Raw genomic sequence first — 27,770 nt, 5'->3', positions numbered from 1 at the left:
GCATGCCTCGCTTATCCGTGGGGTGCACCTTTCACGACCCTCGGGACATCCCTGAAACGGCAGGCACGCTCTTCATGTTAACAATATTCATAATGCATAAGAAAGCAACAAAGAAAAAAAACTAGAAACTTTCGCATAGAACATTTTACTACAGCACAATTTATTCACAAAAATATAATGTTCACGGGCCCAGAGTGACAGCTTAGTGGCCAATTCCTTGAAATTGCAAGCACCGGGATTCCATCTGGGCACCAGGTCATGCCCCAGATGCACCACCTGCTTGTGACCTGGGAAAGCAGCAGAGGTGACCGTCTGTATCCACATGGGAGACCCAGAAGCAGCTTCTGGCTTCAGATCAGCTCATCTCTGGCCTGTGCCAAAGATCTTTCTTCTTCTTTTCTGTCTCTTCTCTGTAAAACCTGTCTTTCCGATAAAAATAGAATATATCTTTTGAAGATGGTCAAAAAGAGCCTATGCAGGGCCCGGCGGTGTGGCCTAGCGGCTCAAGTCCTCGCCTTGAACGCCCCGGGATCCCATATGGGCGCCGGTTCTGATCCCAGCAGCTCCACTTCCCATCCAGCTCCCTGCTTGTGGCCTGGGAAAGCAGTTGAGGACGGCCCAATGCATTGGGACCCTGCACCCGCGTGGGAGACCCGGAAGAGGTTCTAGGTTACCGGCTTCGGATCGGCGCGCACCGGCCGTTGCGGCTCAGTTGGGGAGTGAATCATTGGATGGAAGATCTTCCTCTCTGTCTCTCCTCCTCTCTGTATATCTGACTTTGTAATAAAAATAAAAGTAAGTTAAAAAAAAAACCTATGCAGTTAGTTTCCAAGTTGCTTATCTGCTGCCTATGCAAAAGTTGTGAAAATACACATTTTGTGCCTGGCAGGATGGCTCAGTGGTTAAATCCTCACCTTGCGTGTGGCAGGATCCCATACGGCTGCCTGTTTGTGTCCTGGCTGCTCCTCTACCATTCCATTTCCCTGGCAGTGGCCTGGAAAAGCAGGGGATGGCCAAAGCATCGGAAGACCCAGAAACAGCTCCTGGCTCCTGACTTCGAATCAGCTCTGTTCCGGCCATTGTGGCCACTTGGGGAGTGAATCAGTGCATGGAAGATCTTTTTCTCTGTTTCTCCTCCTCTCGATATATCTACCTTTCCAATAAAAAAATAAATGAACCTTTAAACTTTTTTTTAAGTTTTCCTATGTATTTGCAGAATAGACAACAAATTGGCACAGGACAGTGCAGTATTCAAAGAAGTCCTTGAAGCGCCTGGCCTGGCTGTTAGGGCTCCCAGGCAACCACTTTGAGAAGTCCATGCAATGAACAGCCTTCTCGCCATCACACTGCGCTCTCTCCGTCCACTAGCAGTCACATCCCTGCCCATGCACCACAGCAGCACCACAGCACTGTGGATAAGCAGGCATTGTCGCCCAGTCCACGGTGGTCTCCCACCGTCCTTTCCCTTCCACCTCCAAGTCGCCAAGTGTCAAGAACTTGCAGTCACTGTCAAGTTCCTACGTACCCCAGGGTTGGACAGCAGCAGCTCAGAAATCTCTGAATGAATCCGAGGGCTTTACTGACTAGTTAGCTACCTACAGCCATCAGGCCCTGCAGTGGGGAGAGGAGCTTGGCAGGGCAGAGAGGGCAGGAAGGCAGTGCTGTCTCCTCTGCACAGCTCTGGGCGCAGAAGTTACAGAGTCTTAGCCCAAGGCTGGGAGCCCAGGCTGACTACATGCCCGGGAAGGTGGGCTAAGCTTGGGGTCTGCTAGTCACTAGAGCAGTGCTCCGTGCATCTAGGATGATGGACAGCAGGGCCTTCAAAAGGTGAGGTGGAGGCAACAGACCAATGGCTGTTCCCCAGGGGCTCACAGAGCTTGGCGCCCAGGCCCTAGCTGGGCAAAGGCCCAACTCCATTCTCCATGGGCCCTTGGGCATGGCTGATGCCCAGTCGGGATCTGCTGGGCCCGAGGAACGGCTCTCCTGCCAACGACCCAGAGAGACTCTGCCTGAGCCCAGCACACTCGCCTGCCTCCCGTCTGCCCGACCAGCTGCTTCAGGCAATTGAGCTGCTCCTTCAGGCAGCAGCGGCAGCCCATTGGGCTCAGGCTGGGCAAAGCAAGGGATGGCCTGGGGCTCTGACATCAGCCCTGACCATGGGTAGACCGTACATGCAAGGGGTGTAGGTTGAGGGCACCAGAAGGCCAGCTCCTGTATTTTTAATACTGATGCTTAGGCACACGCTGGGGGAAAGATGATTTATTTGGGGGCTTCTCAGGCCTGGTGGGAGCCTCACCTGGGGAGGGGGAGGGGAGGGGGAGGGACACAAACAGGGCCAAGGAGCCAACGGGCTTCAGAGGGGCAGAGGACGGAACACTGGGCCTGCTGTCTCCAGGCAACCCCACTGTCTGCTGCCTATATAAAGCCCCAGCATGCCTTGCTCTGGCGACACTTTGCGGGACTGTCCGACTGAGCTGGACGCGTCTTCCAAGCGCTCCAGACCAGTTTAGCGACCCGCAGGCCAACATGTCCTGGCGAGATGCTGGCCTACGCTCTGGCGTACGCTACTTCCTGGGACTGCTCGTACACCTCATGGCTCTAATTTGGAGCTATGTCTCCTATTTGGTTAAAGTGGTGCCAAGGAGGGCCTTGAGAAAACGTCAAGATGAGACTATGGCGATTTTTCTTGCAGAGCTCCGAACGCTGCTCCGGATGGTGGAACAGAAGGACCAACAATTAGCCGGTGATCAGGACAGATTCAAGGAGCAAGACACCAAAACAAGAGACCTCCGCACAAGGCACACAGCTCTGCTGAACCACCAAGACAAAAGGGAGCCTCTCATTGATCCGACGGACGGCAATTCCAGAGCCAACAAGGTACCATCCGCTGCAGTGAAACACACCACCAAGAAACTGCCAGCAGAGTTGGCAAAGAAAGTTCCCCAAATTCTCAAAACTGATGACCAGCCTTCTCCAACCACAGGACATGCCTTACGTGTGGGAGAGGCTCCCAACACCATCTCATCAGAGGACTCCCAGAAGGTGAGAACACCTGTCACCTGGAGGGAGCTTTTGAAATCCATCCAAGAAGAACTGAAGAGCCTGAAAAGATCCTTAGTGGACAAAGATGAAACCATCAGGCTCCTCCAAGATGAAGTGGAGACACTTGCACATTCCCTGGCGGCACAAAACCAAAAAATGTCATCTCAAATAAAACATCTCAAGCGAAAACAAGCCCGTTTAATGAAGTCAGGGGAAAGGAAAATGATTTGCCTCAAAATTAAAAGCAGGCAGTTACGATTGGTGAAGCAAAATCTTCACAAGCAGAAAAACGAAAACACAACTTTGAATAAATGTGTGAAAAAACTGGAAGATGAAATGTCTACCATGAAAACGAAGCTACAGAATGTAGAAGAAGAAAATGAGAAACTATTGGACACCACTCGGCAGCAGATCATGGCTGCAGAAGATTCCAAGTCAAAGCTTCGAATGTCCATCCGCGAGAAGGAACAAGAGTGCTCTGCAGTCAAGGAGGAGCTCCACACTCGTGAGCAGCTGCTCCAAGAAAAAGACCAAAAAGCACAGCAGCTCATCCGTGACATCATGTTCACCCTGCAGAAGTTCCTGGCCGAATGGCAGCAGAAAGACGGGCAGCTGTTGGCACAGAAGCACTGCAAAGAGCAAGTCCTACCCAGCCAGGTGGAGCATCTGCAAGAGGAGTTAAGGCAGGAGGTAGGGAGGTTTCACCACCATGCCCCACAGTCACCAGAAGAACCTGAATCCCTGCAGAAAGAAGATGAACGGGCTGGAGGTGATTCAGCAGCAGGGTCAGAGAGCAGACCTCAGAGGGCCCCGAACAGCGCCACCATCACCGCAGCTGGCCTGGGCACCATGACACCCTGCGGGGAGCCGCACCTGCTGCAGCCAGTCCCAAGCACCATCACCACCGAGAGCGGCACTGCCAACATCCAGCAGCTGGCCGCCGAGCCCAAGCCCTCCACCACAGGCATGGGCCTCCCAGAGCTGGCACATGCCAGTGCAGACAAGAAGATTCTCGCCACCAAAGTGCTGGGCAGAGTGAAGTGGTTCAACGTCAAGGAGCGCTACGGATTTATCACCACAACAGTTACCCAGGAGGACATCTTTATCCACCAATCAGCCATCCAAAAGAACAACCCCTGGAAGTACCTGCCCAGCGTGGGTGATGGTGAGCTAGTTGAGTTCGACGTGGTGGAGGGCAAGAAGGGTGTGGAAGCGGCCAATGTCACCGGCCCCGGGGGAGCTGCTGTCCAGGGCAGCAAGTATGTGCCTGAGCGTACCCGCTCCCGGCGCTGCCCACGGCGGAGGGCTCCTAGGCCCCACTACGCACATGGCTGCCTCCCCACTGACAGCGATAGCTCAGAAGGAACAGCAGATGGCCAGGCCTGTCCTGGCTGGCGCCGAGTCAGGCGGCGAAGGCTCCCACGCTGCTACCAGCCTGCAGCAAAGGACTCCATCCCTCCTATGCAGGGAGACATGCAGGGTGCCCAGGGCGTGGCTGATGACGATCATGGCCAGCCCATGAGAGAGACAGTTTATCAGGGTCGCAGACCATCATGCCTTCACAGACGGCGTCACCACGGCCAGTCTGAACAGGAGAGTGAAGAGGCTGATTCTGAAGATTAAGAAGAGACCCGAGGCCAGCAGCGCCCTCTCCCGCGCTCCCCACCAAAGCGCCCAAAACGCTGCCTCACAGGATCAACCCAGAAAAAACTCTAAATGACCACCAAACAGAATTCCAAGGGAGTTTCAGCTCTCTACCTCAAAAGAGAGAAAACTCTTGACTGTAGTACTAAGAATTTACCATTTCAAAAAAATAAATAAAATAACAAAAGAATTTACCATTTCAACAAATCTGTCAACACAAGATGGGAACAAAAAGAGCACACCGAAGGACCAACACAGCAAAAGTAGATCCATCAGAAAGTGCCATGCACTTTTCAGAGACTAATAACATTTGTAAACTGGTCACATCACAATACTAAAAGATTTCTAATAAAATTTTTCATTTCCCAAAACTGGCTGGAGGAAGAATTTCTGTAGAGCCTCCAATGGTCCACTCACAGGACAAAGGGTGGGTGGAATGTGACAGGAAGAGGAGCTGAAAGAGCATGATTTGTGGGTCTGGGTGCAGGCCAGGCTGTCCTAGGCCTCAGCATCCACCAGTGAGAGCTGTGACTTTAGTTGGGGAGGGAGAGTGAGCTGACGAGGTGGATCACACAACCCACCATCACATGGGAGCTGGGGACAAGCCTGGTAGTGGTCCTTGGAGACTCCCTGAAAAGGCCACAACACCTACTAGTGAGTGCAAGAGGGGTGCTCAGGGTGACTGGCCAGGCTAGGCTGCAGCACCTGCTGCAGAGTGCAAAAGCGAGGGCTGCAACAGGCCAGAGAGGGTTCTTTAGGATTGCCCCAGTTACATTACAGCACCAGCCAGCATGTGCAAGAGTGGCCCATGGGGGAGGGCTGGGCTGGCCTAGGTTATAGCACCTGCTGGTTCATCTGAGAGCTGGGGCTGGGGCAGAGCTGACTACGCCACCGACCCACTGGTACGTGCATGGAGAGCTGCAGGGAGAGGGCTGCACCTGGCCCTGTAGCAGCCAACATACACACAAGTGTGTGCCCCAACTAAGTTGGGCTTCTCAAAGGGCTCCTCAACTAGAATGCTGAGCATGGGGCTCCGAGAGCTTTTAGGATGGTGACCACATGCAGGTACAACCCCAACACTGCAGGATAGAGCGCCTGGACTCAGGACGCCTCCAGGCCTTGTGCTGCTTCATCTGGCTACTCATTTGTCTCTTTTTTAAAACCCATGCAACAAATCAGCAAGAGTAGGTAAACTGTTTTTCTGGATTCTACAGGCCTTCCTAGCCAATCATTACTTAAGAAATGCGTTGCGGGAGCCTCCACTTTGTAGTCAGGTGGGACAGAAGCTGTGGGCCACCGGGGCACCAACAGGGAAATCTAAGGGGACTTAGTTGGTAATCCATGGGGTGTGCATTCACGCCAGTGTCGGAACTGTAGGACCCACAGCTGTTGCCCAGCAGGTTGGGTAGTGTGGGGCATTCCACATGTCTAGTTAGCAGAAGTGAAGCTGTGAGACTGGCAAGCGTATGGGCAGGAAAACAGTTGGTGCTTCCTCCAGTCCCTGTCCCGTGTTCATCAGAGCGGTACTTTGCTCCACCCCTGGCAGATAAACATGGTGCTGTTTCCCTTCAGCGGGTAGGTGGGCAGGCTGACTCTGCATCTCAGCTCAGTGTAAATAAAGGATGTTATAAAACTGCTGATGCATGAACAGGAGGTGGGATGGATGGTCCTGTGATTCTGGGGCCAAAAGCTCTTCAAAGAAAAAAAGTGGAAACGATGCTCGATGTTTTTACAAAAGTTTATTTTATTAGCTCAATTTTTGAATAAAGAAATTTTTGGATAAAATAACTTGGACAACTTGAAAAAATGGAATAATGGATTTAACCAGAAAAGACTTGAACTTGAAGACAAGCTGGTAAGAGCAGTGAGAGCAGGGAAAGTTCCAGGAGTGCAACAAGATGGACAGCTGAGGGTTGTGGTCCTAACAAGAGGCTGCGACAGTGATCTTTCCAATGGAAAGTGCACAATCCTGCATGGATGTGTGGCTCATGACCCAGCGCCATGGTGTGACAGCTCCTCTGGGACAAGGCTGTGTGGGATTCACTCCACGTATTTCCTTCTGAGGGCATGTGTGTGGGAGTGGATGTGAGCTAGCACAGTTTCAGCTGAGTGAATTGCATATACACTGACACAATACTTAAAATAATTGAAAATTGTGACAATTTACGTTTTTTCAGGTGTATTATTTTAAGATGCAAGAAGTGGCTGAGCTCTCTTTGAGGGAGCAGGCAGATTCAGCTCAGCGTGGCACAGCTCAAGGTGAAGTGGCTATTCCATGAGAAGATGACGGCCCAGAAAGAGGAAGAGGCTCAGCTGCTCGTTCCTTGCATGACACTGCCATGAGTAGCATTTTAGGAAATCTTACTAAAATATAATTTAAAACTATTAGCCAAATCCTAATGGCAATTGTTTACTTTACCCCAAAATGATTTTTCACTGAGAAATAAAGTTAGGAAAGGGGTTGAAATCTGATAAGAAATATTGAGGTGAGTCCCAGGCACCCACAGTGTGGAAGCCATTTCTCCAACCCGGTTTATGACTTGTATCTCACTACAGGAAGCAACGTCGTCTATGCTTGGAACAAAGCACAAGAGCCCAGGAACCTTCTGGGTCATTTAGCTTTTGTCCTTCAGGATCCCGAAGTGAGATAAGCTCAGTGGCCGGAAACACCCTTCGACTTGTTCTTCCTTTGATGTCTTATGTCCTTGGGATCAAAGCCTCTTTCACTGGCACCAAACAGTGCCCACTGTGGAGTTTTTGCCATATAATCCTGGGCGCTGAAAGTTTCTGACCCGTTGCTGTCTTCATATGCCTGGATGAGCTCCTGAAAGCGGCTGTAGTCGATCCATGTCCACCACTCTCCATCAATCTTAAACTGGAGGGAAGAGAAACTGTCGGGTCAGAGGCAACAGCATCCATACAAGAGAAAACAAACCAGCCTGATTTTTTTCCAGCATGTGAAAGAAAACTCTCACGTGTACCGAACATGGTTTCCTATCAGAGCAATTTGTTCTTCAAAGGAAGGGTTTCTTTTCCCTGGAGACCACTGCTGTACCAGACTTGAAAGATCCAGTCACTGCATAAGGAATGCTTCCTGGAACTAGAAGCCAAGTTCATGTGGGGCAAGTTGAGCACTGCTGACAGGGGGTTAGCTCTTTCAGCGTCACCTCTGTTGACGGTCAGGCTAATTCCAGTTGCTTCTGCTGCTGCTTTCTATCAGCCATGGATTTTCATGGCTGTTAGCAGCACTCATGGAAGCCTTTTTATTATGAAACCTTGCTTGAGTTATTAGGAAAGCCTTAATCATGACTTCTAATTTTGGAATGCTAACGGAATGACTCCAACTAGCTGTTTAGTCTAACGTGGATACAATATCTCATTAGTGTGAAAAGCCTTGTTAAAAAATTTCAGTTTGATAAAAGGAAATAATCCAATTTGTACTCTCTTAAGAAAATTGCTTCTCGGGCCCGGCGGCATGGTCTAGTGGCTAAAGTCCTCGCCTTGAACACACCGGGATCCCATATGGTCGCTGGTTCTAATCCTGGCAGCTCCACTTCCCATCCAGCTCCCTGCTTGTGGCCTGGGAAAGCAGTCGAGGACGGTGCAAAGCCTTGGGACTCTGTAGCAGTGTGGGAGACCTGGAAGAAGTTCCTAGTTCCCAGCTTCGGTTTGGCATAGCACTGGCCATTGTGGTCACTTGGGGAGTGAATCATTGGACAGAAGATTTTTCTCTCTGTCTCTCCTCCTCTCTGTATATCTGACTTTCCAATAAAAATAAAAATAAATCTTTAAAAAAAAAAAAAAAGAAAATTGCTTCTCAAAAGTCACTGGAAAATAGATAGTGACCTGGAATGAAGAAAGCAAAAAGAAAGTGCTAAAGGAGATACTGATCTGTAATGGCTTTTAGTTCAAAGCATGTGTTTGGCATTCAGTTTTGCCAGTGTATAACTAATATCCGACTTACAAACTGGCAAGTATTTCTGGTAATGCTATTGCCGCCTCAAAAATCTCGGACCCTAGGAACCCAGTTGAGTAACAACAGCCTGTTTCAGCTGAAATAATGTTGAAACTATATAAGGTCCTGTTTAAAATTCTAAAATACACTGAATGTAAATAGAGTCTGATATTTTAATCCAATAGCTAAGAACTTTCTACAGGAAAGCATGCCAAAGAAATGGAAAAGTTTAATTAATCTGTCTCTGGATTACAAAAAGGTTGCTTTTAAGGAGACCAATCTTCTCAATGGCGTCCTAGGGCTCTATGAACTTTGCCATCTGAGATGTAAGATCCATTTCTTGCCTTCATTTTCCCTCTCAACACTGACTGTCCCTGAGGGTTTCTGCTAGTATAAAAGGGAAAGAAAATCAGTCATTCCCAGGCAGGGAGCCTCAAAACTGCAGAGTTAAAGGTGACATCCTTCCCTGACCCCTTCCATTTCCAAACCATGGCCAGACCCCACCAACTGTTGCTGAGCTGCCTGTCTGCTGCCCCTGCCCCCGGCCTGACATTACCCTGGTGCAGGCTCTTACTTCTTTTTTTCTTTATTCAGGCTTTTCTGAGGGAGTTTTTTTTTTAACTGATGGACGTTCTGATTCCAGTTCTGGCTTCTCCAAACTTCTATAGATGGCCTGACCATGACATTTAAATTTCAAATCCGCATCTCCTGACTCTTCATGAGCTGTGTCCCTGTTAGGTGACTTGATGCTCCTCCCTCTGATAACTATGCCTCAGACTTCTCATCCTGGGATGTGGAAAACCCTCCCGAATCCCTGTGGACCAGGACAGGTCCCCTGCTGCAGAATCTGCATAACAGCAACACAGTTGAACTCCATCCAACTCCACCGAGACTGCTGGCTTTATGGACACACTGGACTGGCTATTTGGGGCCGAGCCCCTTCCTCTTTACCTGCTAACAAAGCTAGATGATCACATAATGAAAAAATTGCCACCTGTTCCCACAGCGGAAGATGCAATTCAGACAGGACAGGTGTGACTTACTAAGCAGTGTACAAATCCACATTAACATGTGTGTAAGTAACATGAGGCCAATAACGATGCCTAGCTATTCTTCACTGCTTTCAACATTTATGTAGTGCTAACGATGGACATGGTCCAGGCACAAAAATTCAAAAATCCTTACAGAACAACACAGCATATGTGAAGAGTAAGTACAAAATACCTTGACAGTGCAGAGGAAGCCGTGATCATTACAATCACCCCAGAAGACCCTGCCCATGAAGTCCTCTTAGGGCTCACTGCTTTGCTGTGAGCCAAAAAAACAAACAATATTTTCGGGGCCTGGCATGGTAGACTAGCAGCTAACGCCTTCGTCTTGCATGCACCAGGGTCACAGGGATCCCATATGGGCGCCCGTTCATGTCCCGGAGGCCCCACTTCCCATCCATCTCCCTGTTTGTGGCCTGGGAAAGTAGTCAAGGACAGCCCAAAGCCTTGGCACCCTGCACCTGTGTGGGGACCTGGAAGAGACTCCAAAGATGGGCACAGCTCCAGCCGTTGGGTCCACCTTGGGAGTGAATCACTGGATGGAAGATCTTCCTCTCTGTCTCTTCTCCTCTCTGTACATCTGACTTTCCAATAAAAATAAATAAAGTAAAAAAATAAATAAATAAAAAGGCTTTGTTCCTCACACCCCTGCCTAAAGCAACTCTGGAACTGCGAGTCTGGCTGTTATTATTAGGATTATCCAAGCCAGACAAATGTCAGGGAACAACTAAATATGAGGAAGGCTATTGCAACAGTAAGATTCAAACTTTTTTTAAAAAAGATTTATTTAGTTTTATTCGAAAGGCAAATCAGATTTACGGAGAGAAGCAGAGACAAAGAGAAAGATTTTCCATCTGCTGGTTCACTCCCCAAATGGCTGCAACAGCCAGAGCTGAGCCATTCCTAAGCCAATAGCCAAGAGTCTCTTCTGGGTCTCCCACGTGGGCACAGGCTCCCAAGGCCTTGGGCCATCCTCTACTGCTCTCAGTTCACAAAGCAGGAAGCTAAACTGGAAGGGGAGAAGACAGGACATGAACCAGAATCCATATGGGGTTCAGGCACTTGCAAGGTAATGATTTAATCATTGACCAATCACGCTGGGTCCAAAAAAATGCAACATTTGAAGATGTCAGTTTTCCCAGCTGGATCTGACTCTCAGGTAACCACAGAAAGGCCAAAGACCCAGCACAGCCAACACAACAGTGGAGAATAGTAACAGGGTGGAGAACTGACACCATCCTATCTGCAAACTTCCTAAACAGCTACAAGAACCATGAGTGTGTGACACTCCTGAAGGACTGGACACGAAGATCAATGGAATAGAATGGTAAATATAATCAATAATTAACAAAGGAAGGATAGTCTTCTCAATAAATGACGCTTGAGCAATTGAATCTGTAAATAAAATAAATCTAGATATGGATGCTTCGTACCTTTCCAAATGGTCTTCAACTTAAACATAAAATAATAAAACTCTCAGTGGGTGCCATCGTGGTGTGGCACATTAAGCTACTGTTAACACCAATAGCATCCTATATTGGAGTGCCAGTTTGAGTCCTGGCTGCTCTGCTTATGATCCAGCTTCCTGCTAATGTTTCTGGGAGGCAACTGATAATGGGTTAGGTGCTTAGGTTCCTGGCTCCTGGCTTTTTTTTTTTTTCTGGCTTTTCTCTCTTTCCCTTACAAGTTATATAATCCTAAAAACAAAATACCAAAACAAAAACATAAATAAAACAAAGCCACAACAAGAAAATGTGTTTTAAAATGTGTTTCCTTCTCATAAAAAATTAAGTGTTTGGGGCCCAGCATGATAGCATAGTGGTTAAAGTCCTCGCCTTGAACATGCCAGAATCCCATATGGGCATTGGTTCTAATTCTGGCAGCCCCGCTTCCCATCCAGCTCCCTGTCTGTGGCCTGGGACTGCAGTCGAGGAAGATCCAAAGCTTTGGGCCCCTGCACCTGTGTGGGAGACCTGGAGGAAGCTCCTGGCTCCTGGCTTTGATCGGTTCACCTCCAGCCGTTGTGGCCGCTTGGGGAGTGAACCATCGGAGGGAAGATCTGCCTCTCTTTCTCTCCTCCTCTCTATATATCTGCCTTCCCAATAAAAATAGAATAAATCTTTAAAAAAGTGTTTAAAGTTATTGATATTATTTTAATTTATTTGAAAAGCAAAGGACAAAACGACAGGAAGGGAGGGAGATAGATCTTCCATCTACTTAGATTACTTTCCAAATGGCCACAACAGCTAAGGGTGGGCCAACCTGAAGAGAGAAGCCAGGAATTCCAGCTGGTCTCTCACATAGGTGGCTGCAACCCAAGGACCTCCCAGGCACAACAGCAAGAAGCTGCATCAGAAACTTATTATAATATGTGGGGAAGACTTCCACGTTTTTGAACTAAAACGGTCTACGTATCCTGGATTTATTATGATCTAACTAATTTCTAGACTGATGTGAGCAAAGTCACATTTAAGCTGTTTGGCTCAAAGTCTAGCAGAAATCTTTCTCCCTTTGCTCCAGCTGACCCAGCCACAGCTTCACCCTCCACTGTAGGCCTCCTCCTGTGGTTATCTCCTCATTCTTGTAGCTCAGCCATGGAATCTAGCTTATACATCTGTGTACTGAGTCTGCTGTCTTTGTATGGTTTAAAGTCAGTCACTCACAGAGCTTTCTGCCCCCTCCTAATCTCCTATCCATTAAGGAGCCTTTGATTAGTAGCAGAAACTCATTTATGTGGAGTTTAAAACCATATCTACACTGGCTTGCCATCCAAGAGATTAAAAAAAAAAATAGTAACAGCTATCAACAGTGTTCTATCACAGGGCCTAGCACTGTGGCACAGTGACATAGGCTGCAGCCTGGAATGCTGGCATCCCACACCTGAGAACTTGCTTCAAATCCTGGCTCTTCCACTTTTAATCCAGCTTCCTGCCAATGTGCCTGGGAAGAGAGCTGAAGATGACCCAGGCACTTATCCATGGGGGAAATTCAGATGGAGCTATGGCATCCTGGTTTAAGCTGCAGCAGCCACAATGGGAGGATTTTAGAAGTTCCACCTCATGGCACTGATCTGGTTTCTGTTAGCTGGCTTTACTGGAGTCAGAAAAGTACGTACAGTTCATTGAAGTGCTTTTCAACAGACATGGTGGGGCGGGCGGAGCGGGGGGAGGCATTGGCTTGCCACGGCAGAAAAACAGAAGAATGGTTAATAAGAAAGGAAGGGTCTGTCGTTTTAGTAAGCAGCAGGTCACCGATGACATATAGAAAGTAAATCCAGTACAACAAACATGTATTGTCTAAGTGATAAGAAAGAAGGTAAGCAGGTACTAAAACCAGCAAGAAGAGGAAATGGTATTTCTGATTTTCAAGGTAAGACAATGAGAAAGAGAAGTAAGTGAAGGTAAAGAAGCGGTTAGTTCCTGAACATATTGAGACTCTGACATGAACCAAGCACTCTGGGAAGGGAGGGGCACAGCTCTTGTGTTCCCGGAAATCACAGCTACTTAGACCAGGCCATCTGATTACATGTGTGCATACAGATTAGAGAGGTGGTTCCTCTGTGAGTGGCAGGAACTCCCATACTTGGTCCATAATCCACGGCTTACCAGGCACAGTAGCAGGGAGCTGGATTGGAAGCAGAGAGCATCAGGGACACTGGAATGGGATGTGGGTATCAAACAACTGCTTAACCTGCTCTGCCACAATGCCTATCCCTCAAGTAATTTTTAAAAGACGTATTGTTTATTTTTATTAGAAAAGCAGATTTACATACAGATGGAAAGACAAAGATCTTCCATCTGCTAGTTCACTCTGCAAATGGTTGCAAAGGCCAGAGCTGAGCCAGGAGACAGGAGCTTCATCTGGGTCTCCCACATGGGCACAGGGTTCCAAGGCATTGGTCCATCCTCTGCTGCCTCCCCAGGCCTTAAGCAGGAGCTGGATGAGAAATGGAGCAGTTGGGACACTAACTGGTGCCCATATGGGATGCTGGTGCTCAGAGCTGAAGGATTAGTCTGTTGAGCCAAAGCACCAGTGCCTCTCAATTTTTTTTAAGTCATTATCTTACCTCAAAAAGTAATGATGCTGTTATATGCAAGAAAAGAATCAGTTTTCAGTAGGTTTTGTGATTTGTTTGAGATTTCAAGTATTAGGTGGCATTCTTCTTTGTTTCATGATCCTTCCAGAATGTTTTCGTTCTTGTTGATTAAGTGTCTGACAGAACACAGGTCAGATCAGCACAGTCTGACTTCACTGAAAGCATGAGGACTTTTATTACTTGGAATCCAACACCTTTCTCCACATGAACTCAGCAGGACATAAGCACTGCCAGAGCTACGGCCACACTGCCGTCTTCTCACTGGACTGGCCTGCTTCTCCTCCGAACTACACTTTCCTCTTACTAGGCACTACTCACTCAAGAGAAACAGTAGATTTGGGAACTTATTTTGGGGGAAAAATTGGAAATAATGTCAAGAACTAAAATGCCAAACAAAACTCTCCAGATGCCAAAATTCACTGAAGCGTAATAAATTCCTCAGTATTTCTTCTGACAGAAATTCATATGGGAGTTGTTTATTACTTTGATTTTCCCCTGTCATTCCAGGAAAGGACTAGAGGTTACTACAAGAGTGTTTTTTTTTTTTAAACTATGCTCCTTCCTAAAAATTTAAGCCAGAAAGCATTTCAAGAAGTCTAGAAGATGGCTAAAAAAGGAAGCCATTTCGCACAGAAGAGAGTATTAACCCACAGAATATAGGGGTTTCTTAATGCTTGATTTAGGAAAGGCAACACAAAGCAGGGTGTTTACTACAAGTGGAGGAGGAGAAACCAGAGAGAAGAAAGCAGCAGTAAAGACAAGGGGAGGGCAGGACTCCGGTGGGGCTCATTACCTTTTTGTGTGCTATCAGGAGACAGTTGGAATGTTCGTGTTCACAGGCGACGTCATAGTCTGGGATCAGATCCACCAATTCGCGGACAAACCGGACGACCTCTTCATGCCAGGGCACGTTGGCCATGGTCAGACTGCTGGCTGAACTTGTCCCGCAGTAGGTGACACCCTGGGGAAAGACCAAAGCAATCAGGAGAACTACAGACCCACCTGCAGGTCACAGGTAAGACCTTCAGAGAGCAGAAGGGCTTCTGGAGGTCATTTAACCTAACTCCACCCAGCCTACTCTAGAGGTTAAAGTGCAGAGAGTGACAGAGTCGAACAAGCAGCACTGGAGGTCCTGTGCCTGTATTTGTCCACTTGGAAACGCTGGGGCTCTGTGCCTGTGCACTGTGCCACATCATCATTTATGTTAGCTAATCCCAGGCACACACTTGACCGTAATTCCTCTTTGTGCTCCAATTGATAAACTGTGAAGGTATCCCTTGGGGGTGAAAATGAGAGCACAGTAGACTCCATATGCTGCCCTGACACAAAGGGCACTAAGACAAGCTTCCATCTTCCCAGCACTGAGAGAGAGACTGGCACACTTCTGACAAGAACCAGAGCAAAATGCCTTTGAACCTATTCTTGATATGTGGACACATCCATGTTTACCTCACAGATACAGAAATGCCTATAAAGTACAACTGCAGTAAGACGAATTGACTTCAGGGGCCAACACTGTGTCAGAGCAAGCTAAGCTGCTGGTTGAAATGATGGCATCCCATCCATATTGAAATGCTGGTTTGAGTTCTGGCTATTCTACAAGCAACTCAGCAACCCGCTAATGCCCCTGGGAAGACAGCAGAACATGCCCAGTACTTGAGCCCTGCTGCCCACACAGCAGACTCAGATGGAGTTCCAGGCTCCTGGCTTTGGCTTGTAGCAGCCATGGCCATGAAGCCCGTTTGGGGAGTAAAGCAGGAGATGCAAAGTTTCTCTTTCCATCACTATAACTTTCAAATAAATAAATCTAAATAAATAATAAACAATCTGGCTTCTAATTCTTTCAAACTTAACTTGACAATCAATACATAAATAAGTAAGTTCAGTGTTGGGTTAAATTACATAATGATAGGTGATTAACGTGTTAAAATGTTTTTGAAAATTCGTTTTACTTAATTTGACAGGTTGAGTGAGTGTGTGTGAGTGAGAGAGAGAGAGAGAGAGAGAGAGAGAGAGACAAAGTGAATATCTTCCATTGCTGGTCTCCAAATGACCACAATGGAGGGGAAGCCCAAAGCTGCTTCCAGGTCTCACATCCTCGGGCCATCTTCCACTGCTTTCCCAGGTTCATGAGCAAGCAGTGGCACTGAAGTGGAACAGCCAGGACTTGAACCAGTGCACTTACTGTGTGCTGGCTTCACATGCCACACCACAATGCCATCCTCAGGATTAATTTTCCAATGATAGGTAATCTCAACTCTGTGAGCTCTTCAAATACCTCCAGATCAGACTTTGTTGGTAACTTGCTTGAACATTCTATCTTGAATATTTTCATTAACCCATTAAGTCAAGTTTAGATTTTGAAAATATTTCAGTGACATTTATTTCAAATAGATATGTGATATACTTAATGCTACACTTAAGCCTTTGTAATGTCCTACACATAGGACGATGGGTGCATAGTGAGTTAATAAATAGGGGGATAATTGAAATGAAGAGGCACATGCTGCACCCATGCACACTCCACACACAGCCTGAAGGAAGCAGAAGCGTGTTAAATCCACACACACAGAACCCACCAGGAGCACTGCACAGTGGCCCTGACCTGCAGATGGCAGAGGTGGGACTTGGCAGAGGCCTTAGATGAGCTCTGAGGTCTGCACCAGTCCAGAAGGCAGTTCAGAGGGATTGCTGGTGTCCTCCACTAAGATGGCCTCTGCTGAATGTAAACTACACACTGCCCAGCTCTTTCCAATTAACGGGAGAATCTTCTCAACTGGCCCAGTGATTTGTAGGAATCATGAAACTGAGCTTGAGTTTTAGGTGAAGAGAAAAAGCAAACACTCTAGTTCAACACATCATGACGAAAGCATGGTGGAACAATTGTGTTAATTGTAACCAAAAGATTTACTGACAGGTCACATTAGTCATAAAACAGCACGCTTGTAGTTCAGTTTAGGTACTTGTACTGCTCATGATGGGTGAATTCCACAACCGTGTACTGCAGCAGCTAATTCAAAGGTTTTTCTGTCTAGTGTTTAAAAACTTCATTCACTGAAGTACAAGATTTTCTGGTAAGTTCTCCTAATCATGACAGTGGCTTTTCAAAGGATTTTAATGTCTTCTTGCTCAGCAATAACCAATCATGAAATATTAATGGGAACTTTGGTTTGGAAATGAAACAAGAATGCATGTCCCAGCTCATTATGATGCCCTCACAAAATACTTGGATGCTTCTTTCAAACATACGAAAGCACTTTAAAAAATTTATTGGAAAGTCAGATATACAGAGAGGAGAGACAGAGAGGAAGATCTTCCATCTGCTAATTCACTCCCCAAGAAGATGCAACAGCTAGAGCTGAGCCGATCTGAAGCCAGGAGCCTGGAGCCTCTTCCAGGTCTCCCACGTGGTTGCAGGGTGCCAAGTTCTTGGGCCGTCCTCAACTGCTTCCCTAGGCTACAAGCAGGGAGTTGAACGGGAAACGGGGCTGCCAGGATTAGAACCGGTGCCCAAATGGGATCCCAGTAAGGGGAGGGCTTTAGCTGCTAGGTTACTGTGCCAGGCCCTTACAAAAGCACTTTCACATCAAAGTTCTTTCACTGGCAAAGCTCTCTCAGTAACAAGTAGTAGGGCACTCCCTGGCCAGGCACTGAGCATGAGCCCTCACAGTGGCACCACCGCCTTGGACAGAAACTGGTCTCTGTGAGAGTCAGCGGGCAGGTCTCCTTTGTGAACCCGGGCTCTCACAGTGTGGCTGCCTGACCCCTCGCTGCATGGTGCTGTCTGCTCCGTGCACCAGCACTCCCTCCTATATGCTAATCTGCCAGTAACTTCTCCAACTTTTCTCATGAGCACGGATGATCCTGAATTATCCAAAAATGCCACTTTCTCCTTGTGTCGTGGCTGTTTGCCACCTTCTCATCCGCTGTCATCTACACCCCGTTTATCACCTGCACTGATTTCCTTTCCCACAACTTGGAACAAAGAACAAGAAAAGAAACAGGTTTAGTGTGGTGTGGAGGAAGCAAAGCCACTCCCTGCAGAAGCTGCAACTGAGGAAGCCGACTAAACACTGTTCCATATTACATCGATATTTTATTTAAAGCAGTAGCAACCACTACTTGTATGTTTATTTATTTTCAATAATCTGCAACAGGTAGGGCTGGGGCAAGGTGAAGCTGGGAGCTGGTTGCTGGGAGCCAGGAACCTCATCTGACTCTCCATGTGGTATCAGGGTGCACACTGGCAGGAAGCTGGATCACAGGAGGAGTCAGGACATGATCCACACACTCTGATACAGGATGCAGTGTCCCAAGTGGCGCTTCTGATACAATGCCAGTCCTATTTCGGTACATTTTAGCTGCAAACTAAACCTGCAATTGTATTTTCCCACATGAGACTCCAGTGTGCACAGACCAAGACACCCTTCCCCTCCACACCACATTCAGAAGAGATGCGAAAGGCAACGACAGACCTGACGGGGTGGGCGAGAGGCCAAGAGAAAGAGAGAGAGCGAAATAAGGATAGTGATAGATTTTTCCATCCACTGATTCATGTCTCAAGTATTTACAACAGCCAAGGGCTAGACCAGGCCAAAGCTAGGAACTAGGAACTCCATCCACATCTCCCCTGTAGTGGCAGGAACCCAGTACTTGGGCCATCATCTGCTGCCACCCAGGCACATTAGCAGGGAGCTGGATTGGCAGGAGAGGTAGGACTCCATCCCAGGAATGGATTTGGTCATAACAAGCGGTGGTTTAATTCTCTGTGGCAACGCCTGCCCCACTGTACAGTTCTTAATTATTTGCTTTGCATTGTCACACACCTCAGAATAAAATGCAAGTTCTCTAAGAGCAAGAATGTACTAGTGTACTGCAAAGGATCTCAAAGTAGCTACAGGAGTGCCCGGTTCTTGATATATGTTGCTGGGTGAAAAGTATACAATGTTGGGACTGCATTTAGAGTTCTAAATTAACTCCATGGCGGCCATCAAAGAAAGCCCGGGGTGCCATGTGTAGCTGGCCATAGCTTACTTTCACTTCGATGAAGTCAGGAGTCCCCAGGCTCACGAGCTCAGCATACGCCTGCAGCTCATCCACATTCCAGGCCTTCACCAGCGTCAGTCGGTACACAGTCCGTTGTTTCTGAAATGAAAGAGAGCCCAAGTTTGCCTTTATCTTAATGGGATTATCTAGCATTCTTTTTCTTTTTATTCAGATTTCTTATTTTTCATGAAATAGTTCCTTAGGTTTAGGGATTTCCCCCCTTCCCCTCCCCTCTCCCCCACTCTACTGTTTTTCCCTATATTGTAACAACACTTGAGTCCCTTAACAATAATCACAAGTCCATCACTCTTTTTAAGTTATCCTGACATGAATATCTTTCCTTCTTAAGGAAGGAGGATGCTCAGACATTTTCAACCCACAGAGAACCCAGATCAATTAAACCTGCCATGAATATCTGCAAATGGGTTTTGTTTTGGAGAAAGATGAAAAGTACCAACAACGAAGCAACACTCTTGGAGGCCTCTACCTCCCTTCTCTACCTCACACCATCTTCAACACTAGGTTAAGCACCCATAGGATTCTGGGTAGTTCAACAATATAATAAATATATTTTCTTTTACTTAGACTTTCATATTTTTTCTTCATTATGTCTTCTGATGAACACATAATGCTGCTTTTAGTACATTCCACTTAATCCTTCTTCTTTTCCATGCTTTGTGCTTCCTGTATCTTTGGAAAGACGGATTCCAGACGAAAGATGGATTCCCAATGAAACTGTTGGACTTGTACAGACAATGGGATGCTGGAATGTTTGACATTGTCTGTACCAGCAATGTTGGGGTACACTTAAATAAGAGACTGATGGAATTATGATTCCTTATGAAGGATTATACCACTGTGGTAAAACGGGGAAAATCTGTCAGGGGGTGGGAGTTTGCGGGGATATACCAGTCTATACAAAATTGTACCACATAATCCAAAAAAATTAAACTAAAAAAAGTATTAAAAAATGAATCAAGACACAGACTCTTATTCATACCATTCATAAAAATTAATTCAAAATAGATCACAGCTCTAAGTAAATAAGACAAACTTTTAAGAATTCTAGAAGGCAGGGGCTAGTGCCATAGCATAGCATCTTAAGCCTATGCCTGCAGAGCCAGCACATCATACGGACAATAGCGTGAGTCCCAGCTGCTCTACTTCCAATCCAACTCCCAACAATTGGCCTGGGCAAGCAGTGGAGGATGGCCCAAGTGCCTGTGCACGCAGTGGAGGAAGGCCTAAGTGCCTGGACAAGTAGTGGAGGATGGCCCAACTGTTTGGGCGAGCAGTGGAGGACGGCCAAGTGTCTGGGAAGGCAGTGTGGAGGATGGCCCAAGTGCCTGGACAAGTAGTAGAGGAAGGCCAAATGGTTTGGGCCCCTGCACCCATGTGGGAAACTTGAAAGAAGCTCCTGGTTCCTGGTTTCAGACCAACCCAGCTCTAAATTTTGCAGCTATTTGGAGTCATTTTGCAGCAGATGGAAGAGCTCTTTTCATGTCTCTCCTCTCTATCTCTGTAACTCTGTTTTTCAAACAAAAATAAAGTAAATCTTAAAAAAAAAGAAAAGAATTCTAGAAGCTTACAGGACAAATTCTAGAGCGCACTAGCAATGGCGACAATTTTTCAAACACAACACCAAATGCAGAATACATGTCATAAACATTTTGCGAACAGAATATCATAAATAAAAATTTCTGCACTGTGGAAGATACTGTTCAGACAAAAAGACAAGCTCAAAGACTAAGAGAAAAACACTTGCAGATGACTTACTTTTTCAGGCTATACAAAGAACTCCTAAATTCAACAATAAGTGAAGAAACAACCCAGTTGAAAAATGGGCCAAAGAATACCTTAACAGATACCCCATATGAGAAAAGCATATGAAAAAAAGTTACACATCCCACCATCAGGGAAAAATAAAACAATAAGATGCCACTTCCATTAGAATCACCAGAATGTGAAATGCCATAACAGTCAAGGATGTGGAGCAACGAGAACACTCACTCACTGTTGGCAAGAATACAATTAATCGAGTGGGAAAAGTTTGGTGACTTCTCGAAAAACCTAATATTTTCTTAACATATGATCCAGAGACTATATACCCTAAGCACTACATACACTTATCCAAAGGTGTATCTACACAAAACCTTTCATGCTATTCTGTAAGGTAAAGGCCTAGAAAAAAGATAGTGCATCACCCAGGTGAGCTAAGGCTCAAGGACAGACTGTCATCAGTGATGGGAGTTCAAAACAAATTAGCTCAGTAAGTGAGGAACTAGTCTGAACCATGGGGAAGCACTCATCTTAAAAGGAGAGGGGGAAGCGGGGAGAGACTTAGTACTTCCCTCAGGCCTCATTTTATGGAATCAACAATGCCACTCATTAAACAGAACATGTTGCTTCTGGATACATCCAGTTCTGAAATTGTTAAAGAGGGATCAAATGTGCATACTGCAACTTGGGAGTGGCAGAAGTGAGACAGAGAAGTGATATTTACAATATCATCTGTGGGGCATGCAAATTATCAACTGAACAATTAGCTTGTTACAGAGTTATTTTTTTTTAAAGATTTATTCATTTTATTACAGCCAGATATACAGAGAGGAGGAGAGACAGAGAGGAAGATCCTCCATTTGATGATTCACTCCCCAAGTGAGCTGCAACGGGCTGATGCGCGCTGATCCAAAGCCGGGAACCAGGAACCTCTTCCGGGTCTCCCACGCGGGTGCAGGGTCCCAATGCATTGGGCCATCCTCAACTGCTTTCCCAGGCCACAAGCAGGGAGCTGGATGGGAAGTGGAGCTGCCGGGATTAGAACCGGCGCCCATATGGGATCCCGGGGCTTTCAAGGCGAGGACTTTAGCGGCTAGGCCATGCCGCCGGGCCCTACAGAGTTATTTTTGAGTCCCACCTGCAGTTGCTTCGGCAGAACCTGACCAAATGATGTCAATGTTGCCTGCGGCTTGGATGCTCCCAACCCCGGCGAAGGGCCTCACAAGGAGAGCCAACTGCCTTTAGGCAAAGACATGAAATGTGGACATTCTGAGTTATTTATGGGATGAGAAGTTGGGTCATAGATACACAGGAAAAGTAATCTGCAGATTTGAACACACACAGTTTCCCAATACGTCTGTTGTTAGGTACTGCTACGTAACCAAGGGTCATCAGTTATCCTCAGAAGTGCAGGTACATTTCTCTCCTATGACAGACAAATGACAGCATAGCACCACAATTAAAGTATTAAGTAAAACACATGGAATATTCCTGAAAAAAAGAAAGTCTGAAACACTGAGGATTTTTCATCATTATTTTAAACACTTCTCAGTTTTCTGTTTTTCCTCCTTTAAGATGTTATAATTCTTACCTTTGTTGCTAAGGCTTTTAAACTGTCAAGGAATCTTTGCCAGAAATCCTTAAAGAGTGGGCGATCAATTTTCTTCAGGCTATCTTTGGTGCTGGCGTCCACACTGACATACAGTTGAGTGACTGGCTTGAGGTTTCTTGGTAATTATTATTTTTTTTTTTAAAAAGACAGGAAGATGCAAAACAAGAAAAATAAAAATAAAATTATGTCTGCAGCAGGCTCTCCATGATACGACATTTACAGTTTATAACAAGTGTGGTAATTAAACATTTCACTGGGTCTAGAGGCTAGAACTTCTCTCAAACTTCTGTCAAAGAAGCAATGATTTTCATAGCGTGATAAAATGGGATGTCTTCTGGCTATTTTTCAACTGACTTGGAACCATTCCTGACAAACGGAAACCATTTAGTTACTTTAACCTGGTCCCTCTCTAAACACTAGATTTTCATGGGAAGTAAATAAAACAAGCTCTCTCTCTCTTTCACACACACACACACACACACACACACACACACACACACGCAGCTGAAGCCTCGCAGTGCTGTGGGGTCTGGGATGAGGGGCCAGTCCTCCCCCATCAACTCAGTGATAGAAGACTTCAAAGGGACAGGACACAACCCCAAAGCTCAAGTCTCATTTAGAGGGCACAAAGCCATGTCTCAGAAAGGGGGGGGTGAGCTTAGAGTCAGACCTCGTGAGCACAGACGACGGCCTGTTTGGGGATTTCTGCAACTCAGCCAGGGCAGCAGCACTGAGCTCACACCCCAGGAGGAACCTCCGGCCCCTCGAGCCTTGATTTTCTTTGCCTTCTCTGCCCCCGTGAAGATCACTCACTCACCACTTCTCTCAGATTCTCTTCTCATAATTTCATTCCTGTCTATTGGATTTATTGCAAAGCATGCTTTAGACCTAGACTGCGCTTTTTCCGGTCTGTTCCCCCCCCACCCCCTTCAAAATGGGTTTTGCAATCTATTCTCTTCAGTGAATTTAAAACAAGAAACTGGAGAGAAAGCCTCTCTCAATAATCTCATGGATTCTTCCACTATGACTTGTCCATAAATATTCCACAATGTATTCTACATTTGCCCCAAGAATATTATTTATGGACATTTTTTGTTTAAACGTTTCTCAACTTTTAAAGAGACATCTAATATATATGCCATAGAACTCATCGTTTTTGATATCTGTAAAACTGTTATCAATCTTTGAGTGTAAGACCTTGAAGGGCAGAACCCACAGACACAGGAAGATACTTAAAGCTAACCTCTAGTGAAAAAATTGTTGAATTTCATGATGGAGTGTTTAATGGAATACAGGCCACTAAACAAATGCTTACAATGCTCTTTGATGTGGTACAGTGATATACGAAAGCAAAGGGTAGATGGTGTTGGGCTCAGCGCTTGCGGCATCGTGGAACAGCCACCACCTGTGTTGCTGGCATCCCACACGGGTACTGGTTTGTATCCTGGCTGCCCCAATTCTGATCCAGATTCCTGCTAATGGCCTGGAAGAAGCAGATGATCCAAATACTTGTTTCTCTGACACCTAAGCAGGAGACTCAGATGAAGCTCTTGGCTCCCGGTTTGGCCTCACTCACTCTTGGTCGCTGTGGCACATGGGAAGTAAAGCAGCAGATAGAAGATCTCTCTCTCTCTCTCTCTCTGTAACGCTTTCAAATAAATACATAAATAAATATTTGAAGGAAAAAAAGTGATGATAATTTGACCAGAGACGAGAAAGACATGCCACAAGGCAACTGCTATGGCTCGCAGGGTCAGGCTGCCACTTAGGATGCCCAATTCCGTATCAGAGTGCCTTGTTCACATTCCAACTACTCTGACCTCCCAATTCAGTTTCGTGTTAACGCACCAGTGAGACAGCAGATAATGTTTCAAGTATTTGGGCCCCTGTGGCACCAATGAAAGATTTAGATGGAGTTCCTGACTCTAGGCTTTGGGCTGGCCTAACCCTGGCTATTGCAGGCATTCTAGGAGGCAATCTCTCCAGCCTTCTTTTCCTCCGTGTTCTTCTGCCTTTCAAGTAAATCAATAAATCTTGGAGAAATAAAATACCTGGCTGACTCTCACTGCCTTAACTTCTCTGGAATACTGAGACACACACGGGATCCTTATAAGTACAGTGCAATCTGTACATTTGTCCCTTAGTACCTGGGGGAGAGAGCTTCCAGAACAAACACCAACCTACAGACATCAAAATCCAAAGATGTTCAACTCCCTTATTATACGAAACGGCAAGATTACTGTAGAAAACCTGCACATATCTTTCCATATACTTTAAAATATCTCTGGATTACTTGTGATACCAATGACAATGTAAACACCATGTAATAGTTGTTACACTATATTGTTTTGGACCAAGAACAAGAAAAATAAGTCAGCCCATGTTCATTAAAGACATTTTTTTTTTCAAATATTTCCAACCCAGAGTTGCTTGAATTTGTGAATGAGGAATTCATAGATGGAACTCCTGGAGGTGAAGTGCTTATCTATAATATGTCGTTCCTGAGCAAAGTACTGTGATTATTGAAAATGCAAAATAACAGCATCCATTATGGCAGCATTCTCTCATCGTTACCACTTCTTTTAAAAAAATTACTTATTTAGTTGAAACGCAAAATGGCAGTGATACAGAGGGAAATGGAAGGAAGAGGAGTGGGGAAGAGAGAAGGGGAGAGAGAGAAAGAGAGAGCAGGCACATATGTGCGTGAGCTTTCCATTGGCCTGTTTGCTCCCCAAATGGGTGCAACCAATGGAGCTGGGCAACTCCACAGCCAGGAGCATCACCATTTAGGTCTCCCACAAGGGTAGCAGGGGTCCAAAACTTGGATACGATTTTGCTGATTTGCCAGGTGCATCAGAGAGGAGCTAGGCTGGAAGTGAAACGACCAGAGCTCGACCTGGCACTCTGATATGGGATGTACCACCCCTCTGCCACCCCTCTGGTTGGGACCCCCCTTCATAACACAGAAGCCACATCATCCTCACTGGCCTTTTTTATCTTAATGGTTCCAGCAGTCCCTCATCACATAGAAGACTTTGTCATAAAGCCCTCTGATGCAAAATGGCCTGTCTCCGTAACTACTTCAGATTAGAAACAGTAAATTCCAAAGGTGACACTTCTTTTACAAACCTCCATCATTTATGAGGAAGGAATCCTGAACAACGACAGTATCAGTTAGGAGTCTTAGCCAACACTAAACATCTGAGACATGACAATCAAGGAAGCTGATAGATCATGCCAGAGAACCGAGGGAGGGCAGAGAACATGAGCGTCCCCTAGGGATTATTGGGCTCGAAAGCAGAAGTGGACCTTGTAGAAATTGTCTGAGCCACAGGGACCTCATTTCTAGCAAGCACTGGCTTCGATTCACCCAGCATGGGCAGTAACTCTGAGCACAGACACCTGCCTGTCTCTGCTTCACACAAGATGACATCATTCTGGCTCATCTCACATAACAAGAAAGACGTTATCTCACCAAAATCATACTCGTGCCTGTATCTGAGGATGCCACATCTCTGCTAACAGCAACTTGAAAGACACTATGTGGGATAAACGACTTTAGGCCTAACCTCCAGGAAAAACGACTCTTGATGTATGTGCTGACTCCTCATTCAAATATTACATCTCCACGGTAACATGATCATTCATGGAAATGCAATAACTGGACATAAAAGCTCTCGGCTCAGAGTTGGGGGAGAGTGCCTTAAGCTGCCAGTGGAGAAGCCAGCAGCCCACACTGGAGGGCTGCTTCATGTCCTGCGTGTTCTGCTTTCGATCCAGCTTCCTGCCAGTGCACCTGGGACAGCAGTGGAAGATGGCTCAGTTATCTGGGTCTAGGATCCCCCGTAAGAGAACAGATGTAGCTTTAAGTTCCTACCTTCTGCATGGCCCAGTCACGGGAGACCAGTTCTCTCTTTCTTGCTTTCTCTCCTCCTACATCTCCCCCCTCGCTTCCTTCCTTGTCATTCTGTCTTCCAAATAAATAAAACAAATCTTTAAATAATCAGACTGGCTCAAAGAACCAATTTTCTTAAATTTGTAAGGCAATCTGGGTCTGTCGGATCAGACCAAATAATTCAGGAGGAAGTAAGGAGGTTGAAGGACGAGGGGAAAGTAATTGACCAACACTGAGTATTCATCCTGTACTGGGCACACTGAAGGCTGCATGAATTCCTGTTCTCACTAAGCTCACTGAATCCCGCGACGAGACACAGAGTTGCTCTGGTCTCCCAGTTTAGAGACGCTGAGGCTGAGATCCAAAATGGTTACGCAGTTGTGCAAGGACCTACAGAGAACCAATTTCTGCAGGGAGACACAAGCTTGTAGGACTACAGAACTTATTCTCTTAACCCTGAGGCACAACGGCCAAATGAACAGCAAGCATGGCTCAGTGTTCAAACATGAAGCATCAGGTTAACAAGCAGCATTTCATAAAACGGAAAACCGAAGAGGACAGAGACAATTTAGGAAATGCAGATTATGTCTACCCAGCCCTAAAAGCCACCAAAACCACAAGCCTTCAATCGGACATTGGGAACTTAACTCGTTTACTCCCTTTCCTCATGCCTTGCAGGAAGCGGGTTTCCACTTGAGGGCTAATGGTTTTTGAGGCTACAGCAAGGGCTGGGGAAGCCACAAGGGAATCAGACAGTTAGTATCACAAAGCTCACAGGTCTGACATTTAGCCATTTTTCCTTTATAAATGTTCCTTCTATTTTTGTACAACTTTGGTTAACATTCATAGTTAAGAAAAAGTGGATTCAAATAATGTTTATCACTGTTGTGATTTTTAAAAATCACACTTTTTTAATGTTTATACTTTTTCTGCTGGCATGTAAAACAAAGTTTCCTTATTGCCACCAACATTCATCAAAAAAAGGATATATATATATAAATATATATATTGCCTACTGTGATTTGTTCTCTGAATCATAAACTAATAGGAAGTGGGCTGTTTCAATCTCAAACATATTGCAATATTCTACTCACCTTTCATATTGATTTCTACCTTAATTCCACTGTGGTCAGCTATTACTCTCTATTTGGTATTAATCCTTTGTTGAATAAACAAGTGATAAGAGTTTAAGGAAATGAAAATGCAAATTAACTTGGTTGAATCATTTTATGCATGCACTCTCCAAGTACGAGAAGCTATGAAAATTACATAAAGAAATTAAAATTATTTCATTGAAACATGCATTAATGTCTAGCACATGGGCTGTTCGGCAACTGTTCTGTGTTCTTGAAAAGAATTTGTATTCTAAAGCTTCCAGTTGCAATTCTCTATTTGTGCAATTGCTATAATATGTATATTAGTTTGGTTGACCCTGAAAGATCCAACTAAGTGTTAGGGCTTGGTCCACAACAATGGTTACTTGACAAGCGCCCATAGCTAATGGATTAAGAGGTAGCCTCTGATCTAACCTGCAAAGTGATTAGATAAAGATGCCGTGGTTAAGTCATGGTGACTTCATAGAAATGTGGACATGGAGGACGAGCCTGCTGCCTGTCTCTCTCTGCTTCTGAGCTTACCAAAGGATCCTTCAA

The 27,770-nt window shown here is 45.9% G+C and overlaps 1 protein-coding gene across 1 annotated transcript in view; it reads right to left on the bottom strand.

The window, feature by feature from the left end:
* Positions 1–7,149: 7,149 nt before the first annotated feature.
* The window catches only part of LOC101535365 (S-adenosyl-L-methionine-dependent tRNA 4-demethylwyosine synthase TYW1), a 72,343-nt gene continuing 51,722 nt past the window's right edge, over positions 7,150–27,770 (bottom strand). The window contains exons 13-16 of the mRNA XM_058680819.1: positions 22,203–22,338; positions 18,821–18,931; positions 14,580–14,747; positions 7,150–7,561 (exon numbers count right to left, since the gene is read on the bottom strand). Coding sequence (XP_058536802.1) covers positions 7,340–7,561; positions 14,580–14,747; positions 18,821–18,931; positions 22,203–22,338 — 637 coding nt within the window. The 3' untranslated portion in view covers positions 7,150–7,339. The remainder of the gene's footprint in view (positions 7,562–14,579; positions 14,748–18,820; positions 18,932–22,202; positions 22,339–27,770) is intronic.

This window comes from Ochotona princeps, chromosome 24, assembly GCF_030435755.1.
Source record: "Ochotona princeps isolate mOchPri1 chromosome 24, mOchPri1.hap1, whole genome shotgun sequence".
In the NCBI taxonomy this organism is placed as follows: domain Eukaryota; kingdom Metazoa; phylum Chordata; class Mammalia; order Lagomorpha; family Ochotonidae; genus Ochotona; species Ochotona princeps.
The sequence above is the reverse complement of the archived record's forward strand: the minus strand, read 5'-3'. Positions and strand labels throughout refer to the sequence as shown.